This window comes from Corapipo altera, unplaced genomic scaffold (assembly GCF_003945725.1).
Source record: "Corapipo altera isolate COAL_440 unplaced genomic scaffold, ASM394572v1 301, whole genome shotgun sequence".
NCBI classification, from domain to species: Eukaryota; Metazoa; Chordata; class Aves; order Passeriformes; family Pipridae; genus Corapipo; species Corapipo altera.
The window spans coordinates 698,518-709,000 of record NW_020884926.1 but is presented as its reverse complement, the minus strand read 5'-3'; the positions used below and the strand labels follow the sequence as shown (position 1 = coordinate 709,000).

General features: G+C 54.8%; 1 protein-coding gene and 1 long non-coding RNA gene across 4 annotated transcripts in view; one reads left to right on the top strand and one right to left on the bottom strand.

Moving 5' to 3' along the window:
• Window positions 1-1,164: 1,164 nt before the first annotated feature.
• On the bottom strand, window positions 1,165-10,006 carry LOC113954181. Its single transcript, XR_003530134.1, has 3 exons — window positions 9,877-10,006; window positions 5,470-5,615; window positions 1,165-1,326 (listed from the first exon to the last, which is right to left on the bottom strand). It is a non-coding gene; the product is annotated as an uncharacterized LOC113954181 (long non-coding RNA).
• A 124-nt stretch (window positions 10,007-10,130) lies between these two features.
• PRDM16 (PR/SET domain 16) overlaps window positions 10,131-10,483 on the top strand; it is a 258,310-nt gene continuing 257,957 nt past the window's right edge. For all 3 annotated transcript variants that reach the window (XM_027658225.1, XM_027658224.1, XM_027658226.1), the window contains exon 1: window positions 10,131-10,312. In XM_027658225.1, the coding sequence (XP_027514026.1) occupies window positions 10,276-10,312 (37 nt within the window). In that variant the 5' untranslated portion in view covers window positions 10,131-10,275. The remainder of the gene's footprint in view (window positions 10,313-10,483) is intronic.

The following is a 10,483-nucleotide window of genomic DNA, read 5'->3' as shown; positions in this document are numbered from 1 at the left end:
AACCTGAGTGATAAGCAAATGAACAGTTTAATGTGAGTTTGTGTGTGTTTAAGGGTGGGGGGAACCAGCAGTGTCCTGGTGAATGACACCACTGACAACACAGCTCTTGATTTCTGCTGGGAAGGGCTTCAGTCCCAACAGGGAAAGTCTCTGGTGGTGGGAGTGTGGCTGCCAGAGCAGCTCCTGGATGATCAGACAGGGCTTTCCTTAACATATTTAAATCATTGTATGGATGATCTCACTCCATTATTTTTCAAGAAACTTCTCAGTTCACTCTATTTAACTTTATACTTCAGAGAAATGAAACTATTTCCCCATCTCATTTGTACTGAAGGAGCAAAACTGCAGCTGAGTGGCAGTGGAGCAACTCCTGATGTATCTGTTTGAGGGCACTGAGAGAATCTGGGGTGAGACCATGGGGAGGTGTCCGTCAGGAACCAGTGCTGCTGTGCTCTGAGGGGGATGTTGAGTCACCCAGAGATTTTTGGAGCTGGTGGCAGTGTGTGTGCACAGGCTCTCTGTCTGAGAACAACCTGTGTGAGCCCAGGGCTCAGAGCCAGAGCATCTGCTGGGTTGGGTTGGTGTGAGGTGCCCGAGCCCTCTGTTCTTTGCTCTTCTTTGGCAAATTCAAAAGTGACTTGTTCTCAGAGCAGGAGCTCTTCCCAATCATCCTGCACAGCTTTGTTGTGGCTCTGAGGATGTGAGTAACCTCCTTGTACCTGTAGCACACTCTGCTCCTCTCTCCTTTCTCCACTGAGTCTAGAAGCTGCTCTTCCAGCATTAAGTGGGCACCTTGAGCACAGTGAATGAGTGGGACATGATTCTGAGGGGAAGGCTGAAAAAATAAGATGTCCCTTCCTGTCAAATAGACTCAAGTTTGCAGCTTGCTGTGCTGCTTTTGTGTAAAACACTTCATCCTTTTATTTCCTTCTATTAGCAGAATGGAATCACAGAATGGTTTGGGTTGGGAAGGACCTTAAAGCTCATCCTGCCATGGGCTAGCGGACACCTTCCACTAGCCCAAGTTACTCCAAGCCCAGTCCAACTTGGCCTTGGACACTTCCAGGGATGGGGCAGCCACAGCTTCTCTGGGCAACCCGTCCCAGTATTGTTCAGCAAGACTTTTGACCCAGTTATCAAAGTAATATTTTATTTTTAAGGCCATTTTCTCACATGAGATGTAAACCAGAGCTTTCATTTTCTGACAGGGAGCAGTGAGTGTGTCTGATGCTTTCCAAACCGTGCCATTCCTTCCCCAAAGGTTCTGCTCTTTCCTCTGGTTCAGCACAAGTCTTCACAGGAATAAACCCAATGGAACATGAGTCACTGTAGGAACAAGCACATGGGTGAGGTGGGCTCCTGGCTTATAAATGGTACAATTGTAGATAGAGAAGTGCAAGGACTGCACTGGTTGGAAAACTGGCTGGAAAATAGCAGTCATGAGGTAGACAGACATTTATGTTCATAGAAACCATTGACTAGTTTGTATATATTTGCATTTAATTTTCTAACCATGTCTTTGGAGCTTGGTTTTTAACTGTTCATTGATTATCTTATCACGAGCTGCACCTCACTTATTTTCAACAACAAACCTGTGACGTTCCTGTGGGGCTGCCACGAGCTCTCATGTGGGAAATCTGTGGGCTAAAAAGCCACCAGTAAGGCTGAGAAGCCTGATGACCTTGTTTCTAAATGTTTGACATGCCCTCTGTGTGTTAACAGAAGTTATGGGAGGGTCTCTGTGGAACTTGGGGCTTCTGAAGGCAAAGAGCAAAACTCTGAGAGTGTGTCAGTGTTTGTCTCCTCATTGCTCCCATCACAGTGTTCTGAGGTTTCAGCCCAAATCTCTTAAATTAATGGGTATTTCATTCTTCCACCTGTAAAATAAAACACAGGCAATGTGCATGTGTGACTGGAGAAGGGTTTCTCTCTCTGTTAAAGGTGCTGCTCGTTCCTCTGAGGGGAGCAGCATCTCCCTGCAGCAGGGGAGTGGAGCCGGGGAGGAAACTTCTCAGTGGTTTCAAGAGTTTTCACCTCCTCCACGGAAACGAAACCAAAACCTTGCCCAGTTTAACACTCAAATTGTGGGGAGAGGAGAAACGAGATTTAGTAGCAGGACAAAGAACCAGAACACAGGAGTGAGTCCCTGTGATGTGTGAAAGACTCTGTTCCTCCTGGTGCCCTGAGCTGTTCTGTCCTGCACTGCACTGTGCTGTCTTGTGAGAGCCTTTTTGGCTGAGCAGTTACTTGAGACTGGTGTGATATTGGGGGGGGGGGGGGGGGGAAATATATTTGTTCAAACATCGATTTCCAGTGATTAAAAGCATCCTTTAGAGGAATCCCCACCCCATTCTAACCCATGACAACATTTAAGAGGTAGTTAGTGGCACGGCAGTACATGAAATGGGGGGACACGGGGTGATCCAAATGCATGCCTGGAGTAATTCTCTTCAGTTCGTGAGTTTTACCCAAGGAATGAAGTTGACTCATTCTTCCTGGATGCAGTCCACCTCTCATGGAAATCGATGGAATTCTTTCTGTTGCGTTTTAACACATGTTCTTGCAGTTACTTTCTCCAGTAAGTCCTCATTAATTTGTAAATCTACGTGAACTCTCGGTTCCCTGTGGTTAAAAATATTATTTTTTTGGTAGCGATGGCCCAGTCACTCGGAGGGTGCTGTAAATACTTTCCCATCTCTGGTTATGATCTGCAGAGCCGAGGACAGGAGCTCTTTGTGCTCCGGGCACTTACATGATTTCATTGATTCCGCCTTTAAGGGGAGCGAGGAGAGCCGGGGTCCTGCTGGGGGGGTCCCCAGCAAAGGGGCTGCCCCCCCTGGAGCTGACCGGGGGTCCGGGGCTGTGTGTCCCCCCCCAGCCCCGGCGGTGCGGCCGCAGCCCGGGGAGCGCGTCCCTCCCGCTGCCCGGAGCGCTGCCCGCTCTCCCGGGAGCGAGGGATGACGGCGACATCACCTCACACCCCATCAGGTTTTTGCCTTCCCCCCCGGCCCGTGAGTTATGCTCTGAACTGCCTTCTTAAAGATTTTTTTTTTTTTTTGTTAAAGCTGCTTTGTATTAAATGAATAAAATATGTTCGTGTCCCGTCGGGTCCCTGTTCGCTTCCATTCCGCCCCTTCGTAGAAAGGAGTTAATCAGAAATGAGTTGCCACTGGTTTTTTGCAGTTTATCGCGTTCCCAAAAGGACTTTTACATCCTTAGCCCATTGGATCATCTTCTTTTAATCCTAAAAAGACAACAGCGAGGGCGTGTGTGTGTGAGGGGGTGTTCGAAGGCAGAGATCATGTCGCCTTGTAAACAGGTTTTGCAAACCCAGTAAGAATTGAGGTTCGCGTTTAGGGATCCTCCTGGTATCAAAATCTCGCCGTTTTAATTCCTTCCGCTGCAGAAGAGCAGCGTTTATCCAGCACCGAGAGGTTTTTCAGGTGTATTTGGAACAGATAAATATTTCCGGCTTTAGAACTCTGTTAGTGTTTAAAGAAAAAAGGCGTACTGGGGGAACGGTTTGATTCTTTACTTTTCCTGTTTGTTAGAAAAAAGTGTTCTTAATTATGACTTGCGGGGTGGGGGGGATGCTTGGAAAGCTCTTCCAGAAAAGTAATTCTAAACAGTAGAAAAAAAAAAAAAAAGGAAAAAATGCTCTATGATGTTTTATTTTAATAATCCTTTGCAGGCATGTGAGCCGCGCGCTGAGGGGGAAAAAATAAAGAAGTTTCAGGAAAAAGGCACGAACAATACCGCCTTTAAACCCAAATCTGCAAACTTTTGAGAATATGCCCTCGTATTGAATACACCGGATTTCTCTCCCGAGCGAAGGGGAAGGTTTTGTTCGTTTGGACAGTCTTTGAATACTGTTCTAAAACTTCTTTCAAGTGGGAACTGAAGAGAGAAATGTTAAGTTCTGGGAGGAGACAATAAGTTAGCATCTTTGAGCGGGGTCCCTTGCATGCAAATCAGGCTTTTGGCAATTTGGGGAAGTTTAATTGGAAGGTGGAAGCGTGTAAAGATAAGGAAACGGAATCGGTAAGAGCAGCCCCGCTGCTCCCTGGGGGCCCGGGGGGGGAGGCCGGGTTGTCGCTCCTCACCTTGCCCGGGGCAGCCCTGGATCCGCCCCGTCGGGCAGCGCCGGGGGCTCTCACCCCTCTCCCCCCGCTCTCGGCGGCAGCTCCCAAAGGTGTCTCCTAAATAAATCCCTCCGTTTAAAGTTGCTGTAATTTTCACCTAATGAATTTTTTCGTTCCTCTCCCCCCCCCGCCCCCGGGACATTGTGTCGGGCCAGCCCTGGACGGCGCGTTCGCGGCTCTTGGCTGCGCGCAGCCCCTCCTCGGGATTAGTGGTCGGGCTCCTCATTTCCCATCGCCATAAAAGGTCTTGAACTCAATTAATAGCTAATAATTATCCGGGCAGCTCCGCCCCGGCCGTCCTTAGCCGGGGAAGCGCAAACAAAGCCGGCCCGTAACCCGCGGGGGCTCCGCACCCCCGGCCCCGCACCCTCCGCGGCGGGGGCTCCGCACCCCGGGCCGGCCGTGCCCGGGGGAGAAGCGGGACCGCCTCGAGTGTCCCCCCCGTCGGGTTAGGGCAGCATCGCTCTGCGCTTCGGGGACCGATCCCAGGCAGCGGGGGGACAGGGGAGAGAGGGGGCATCTCCCGGGGGATCCCCCGGGGAGGGGATTCACCCCCAGGGCTCCGATCCTGTCTCTGGCAGGACAGCAAATGGCACTGGGGGGGGGGCTGCGGTTCGCTCACACCCCCGCACTCTGCCCCCAGAACACTTAATTACAACCAGTAATGTGCAGCGGGCCTGGCTCCGGGGGAGGGAGGGTCCCCCCGGCCAAGGGAGCCCCTGTGCCGGTGCCGCGAGAGGATTGATGTACCCCAACCCCGCCGGGTGCTGCAGCTCGCTGGAAGCTTTAAATTAGGGGAGTTCTGTTAATTCCGAGGGAAAAGGCGAACCTGGATCGTTTTAGTGCCTTCAGTATACGGCATTTCGGCTGAAAAACGCTTGATCGAAATTTACTTCCCCAATATTTGTTTCCCAGGGTCCCCTCCCGCAGGCAGAGAACCTTCCCCAAAGCCCCAGGCGAAGCAGAACCCCCCGCCCTGAGAGACCGGGATCTTGAGCTCTTTCCATGACAAAACTGCCGAATTACAGCGCCCATCGTTTCCATTTTGCTTTCATTTGGCAAGTGATCTCCGGGCAAAAATATTTTGATCAAACGTCTAAAAAAATTGCTATAACTCCTTAATTTCCCTTCATTCCCGGAGACCGTCACGATTAAATCTGCTGTGTTTACATCCCCGAAACTGTCTGTTCGTGGGCTGCCGTTTTGGAGACAACATTGCTCGATCTCTGACGATTGTAATTATAATCCTGTTCAAGTTAGATATTCAAATGTAAATGGTACTTTTCTTTTTTTTTTTTAAGACTTATTTTACGACGTGCATTTTTACCTTCGCCGGGGCCATCAAGGCGCAGCCTCGCGCGGCGGAGTGTAACGAATTCGGAAGAATTCTTAGAGCTGAACATGTTTTTTGAAAAATCTGAAATGGCAATTTACACGGTGTTTTTTCATGGCCGGAGGAGCCAGCGATTTCTTCTAGAAATAAGGGGAAAAAAAAATAGTCAACCTCATTTTGATGCACAGCCTGGTTTCAGTGCAGGGGAATATCAGAGCAGTGAGGTACAGGACAGTGACGTGCAGGCACAGGTTCTGCAGCGATATTAACCTTTCCCCTCTGTATTTCATCGCTAAGAGGACCAGAAAGAGTGATTTAATTTCTTCTTCCCCCCCCCGAACAAAATGCAGCCATTTTTGTCTTTCTCGGTGGTGCTTGTTCCGGCGCTTCTCAAAGGTTTTCGGGTAAAATACTGATTTAAACCAACGAACGTGTAAATAGGTCAGTTCAGGAAAGGACCTGCCGGGGTCTGGCGGGTGGAGGATGTGGCTCTGGCACTGAGCCTCGGTCACCTTCCACCTGCGTGTGGAGTGGGTGTGAGCCCGGCAACGGGGGGACCCTCAGCGCGGGGGGGCCGCAGCCACCCTTGGAGAGTTTTTAATTTTGTCGGTTTATGTTTTTCGCCTCGGCCCGGCCTCCAGCAGAGCCGCTGCTGGGAAGGCAAACCGAGTGTCCCCGGGGCGGAGGATGCTCGGCGGGGGCTCCCCCCGGACCCCCGGGGCTCCCGCCTGTCCTGAACCGCCCCCTTGCGCCGGCTCCACGCAGGGACCGCGTCCCAAAGGTGCCGGAATTCCCTGGCGGCGGGGGGGGAGCGGCACGCTGCTCCACGGCGTGGGTGCGAGGCAGCCCCTCGTCCCCCCGTGGGTGCGCTTCCTCCGCTTATTGAGGGCAGATTAGGAGGGAAAATCCCTCGGGAAGCGTGTGACATTCTTACCGCCTGATCTGCGCGGGGCTCGCTGACCCCGCGGAGCGCAGCCCCGTCCTGTGCCACCGGGCTCTTGCGTAGTTGAAAATATTAATTCTTGATTTAATCCCGCCGCAGCCGTGCGCGGGAACAAAGAATTATTTATGCGAAAATCCTTGGGAAGGGGTTACTCGGGGTGTGCGGCAGCTCCCGGACAAGCCGGACTAGCGCAACCATTCTAATCTTCTTTACTGCTTAAAAAACACTTGTGCGAAACAGCTCGCAAAGCGCCTTTCCCCTCTCCCGTGCCCCCGCTGTCCGTGGGTGCCCACCCGAGCCCGGCACTCCCGGGAGGGCCCCGAAGGGAGCCGAGCCGGGCGGCTGCCACGCAGCGCTTCACCTGGAGAGCGGGTTCCAAGCCGGCCTTGTAAAGTACCTGGGAACACATGGCTTGTAGTGGTGATGCCAGGGAACCCACCCATAAATTCCCGCCGCTCCAACGCCCCCCTCCCCAGAGCTGCGGGGACCGCGGGCTGAAATGTCCATTAGTGGGGAGTGGAGCGGGATGGAGACACAAAGAGGGGCGAGGGCGGAGGGGATAAACTCTCAACAGGCGCGTTTCGGTACCGCTCGCTCGCTTGTGTCCCCAGACCCCCCATCCTCACCCCGGGCCGTGCCACCCTTGGGGCACTGCGGGTCCCTGTCCCCTGCCACGCGTGTGGTGCAGAGGGGCATGGCTGCTGCTGTCCCTGGAAGAGACAGTTATTAAGGCTCGGTGGAAATTCGGCCACCTCAGAGGGAATCGTTTTTCCCTTCAGCCACCCCCGGGGTGCCCCAGGCCCTGCTGTGGGCAGAGTTCCTCGGGAAGTGGCGGAGCACGCGTGTCTCCAGGCCGGGCAGGGCCCCGGCTCCTTGGCAGCCACCCGGCCTGACCCGGGAGAGCCGAGAAGCTTCCTGGCACTTCTCCCTCCCTCCCCGCTAATTAGTTTGCTGTTCCCCGTGGAAGCGACACGCACTCGAACAGGTGCAGGCTGGAAAAGCCGGTGGCCGCCGCGGGATGCTCACCGGGTGGGACGGGGGGACTTCGGGGGTTCCCGGGGGGCTGCGAGGCTCTCCCTGCCCGGGCCGCACACCTCGCTCGGGGGTTTGCTGAACCCCAGGAGCTCCTCTCCTTTCCCGGGGGTCTCAGTGCCGGGATGTAACGAGGAACAACCCTCGGTGGGCACAGGAGCGTGTCCTGAGGACACGCCGTCCCCGGAGCACCCCGGCCCCTGCCCTCGCCAGCGGCCCTGCAGCCTCTCGAGATGTTTTGGCTTAAAGCGAGCAGGGGAAACGGGGCCCGTTCCCGGGGGTTGAACCGCAATCACCCGCCTGTGCCTGGTGCGGGAGGGGACCCCACTCGTGTGGGGGGTGGCAGCGTGTCCTCTCCCCCACACTCCGCAGCCCACCGCCGGCACACCCCGGCACCGGCCCTTCAGAATTCGTTCTCTAATTTTCCCCCCCTTTTTTCCCCACGCATTTTTATTTTAGGGTTTTTTTCCCCCCCCCCTCCGTTTTCCCCCTTTCCCGGCCCGGCGAAGCGCAGCTCAGCCCGGCCTCGCTCGGTGGCCACGGGAGCCCCGCTCCAGCCCGGCAGGAACGGCCGCAGCGGCTCGGACAGACCCGGCGGGGCCGCTTCTCGGTGGCTTCGTTGGCAGAAGCATCACCAAAACCACTCTCGAGCCCCCCCACACCCCTCGTGCTCCCCCAAAAGCGTTTTGCGTCTCCCTAAATATCTGCGAGCGGGTCCGCTGGAGCTTGGCTATTTACCGCAGGAGCTGATTCCCGGGGGAATCGGGATGCTGGGGATGCAGGAGGGTTTGGCAAGAAAACAAAAGCAGGGGTTGTACCGGGCCGGGGCTGCGGGGGGGGCACGGCCGCGGTCCCGGCCCGGGGCTGCGGGCCCTCCGTGCCCTTCGTCCCCCGGCTCGGGGAAGGGGATGCGGCGACCGGGACCTTCTCCCCTCGCCAGCCGTGGGTCTCCCGGCTTTACTCGGTCTTCTGCCAGAAGACCGCTGTAATAACAGGGACAAATAACCCGGGAAGACGTTTTCAAACTGAAATCCGTCCGTCCCGGGAGCAGCTCGGTGGGGGACGCGGGGACAAGTGAGCGTCCGGGAGCGCTGGAAGAAATATCTCAATGAGTTGGAAACATTCGAGCTCCTGTTTCACCGGTGAGGCTGGGAAGAGCTTGTTTTTCCAACCTCGGGGTGCCCGCCGCGCCGTGGAACGGCGTCCTCGAGGCAGGAATTCACAGGCACCGCTTCGGCATTTTAGGCGACACGTGGCTCCAAGTTCCCTTCAAACGGATTTATTTTATTTGGCCTCCTGCTCCCCCACCCTGCCCTCGAACGCGGCTCCTCGGTAGCATCTGAAAGGCCCCCGCTCCCATTTGCAATTAAGGAGTTTATTGAGGAGGGGAAAACCGGTAATTAGCAGGAATATTCCCCCCCTCCCCATGTTCCACCTGCAGGGCAGGAGTGCAGCTGGCGGAATGGCTTCCAGCAGGGACCTGACGCACCCGCACGAGTTTTGCTTTGTTTTTGCGGTGCCCTCCGGTGCCAGGGCTCCCGGATCTCCCCGGGACGGGTCCGCATCTCCAGCGGGGACGCCGCGTTCCCCTCGCCCCAATATTTTATGGCATGTTTAGGAAGGCGCGCGTTTCTCCCTCTCTCCATATTAATCTCATTAAATCCTACCTTTCAACCTTCTTCCGTGACCATCTGACCTGGCCACTTGAATTAAAATAGTGCTTTCTCCGCAGTCAAAGCCAGCACATCAATCACCGGCTATTTACACTTCGCTCCTCTCTTCAAAGCGGCTCTGCCCGGGCTCTCGCTACCTCCGCTCCGGGGGGGTGGGCAGGTCCTGCGGGGCTCCCCGACGCTCCGGGGGTGTCTGTCCTTCCTCTCCCCCCTTTCCTCGGGTGTCTCCCTGCTTCCCCCGTCCCTGGGGAGCGCTGCCCCGGCGCGCTGCTTTCCTTCCACCTGGAAGGCGGAGGGGAGCGGCCGCCCTCCCTCCCCGTCCCCTCCCGACGTGGGGGCCGCGGCCCGGGTCGAAACACCCGCAAACACCGACAACCCGAGCGGGGGAGAAGGGGCGAAGCCGCCGAGCGCCGAAACATTCTGGTAGAAACACGAGGAATACCGACAAAACACAGCAGCGCAAATTCTGTTATTTTAAAAGTTATTATTCTTAAAGTTACGCGAAATCCCCCCCCGAGCCAAAGGGGGGGAGAAAGGAGAAAAGGGTTAAAAAAGGAAAAAAAAAAAAAAAAGGGGGGAAGAAAATAAAGACAGACGCTGGTTGAAAAGTTTAGGTAAAAAAATATTTTTCAGACTAAAAACAAAAGCATGTCTAAACTACGATTGCAAGATGACATCTGTTAAACTCTCTTCAGCATTGCTATTTAGTAGTAGTAATAATAGTAGTAATAATAATAATATAATGATAATCACCTCTTTATAGGATGGCACCTTGATCCTTAAATATTGTCCAGTGTGTAAGGTCAGTGTGCGGAGGGTGAGGAGCGGAGAGGGCTGATTTTTCTTAAAGGGGCAGATCAGGGGAAGGCTGTGATGGGTGCTGGGAGAGAGGAGGGGGCAGAGATAAGTGGTCTGAGGAAGAGGATAGGACAGGAAAAAAAAAAAAAAAGGCAAAAAAAAAAAAAAAAAGCCCAAACCGGGCTGATGATGATGAATACATTGGAAAGTTTTTTTGGCCCTGGTGAGGGTGTCAGATTGAATGCTCTGTGCGCATGTGCGAAGGTGTCCAAACTGACAATGCTGGGGAGATGAAGATAGTGTGTAGCTGCTTCTGGGCTCAAGGAGGAGGAGAGGAATCCACACGCCGACACGATGAGATCCAAGGCGAGGGCGAGAAAACTGCCCAAAAGTAGGTCCTTTCTCTCCCTTCTTCCGCGCGCCGGCGGCGGGGCCGGGGTTGCGGAGCCGGGCCGGGGGCTGCGGGGGCTGCGAGCCCCTCTCGCCCTCCCCGCGGCGGCCGCAGCCCCGCCGCCCTCCCGCCCGCCCGTGGGCGCGGGTCCCCCCGCGCTGCCCCGCTCGG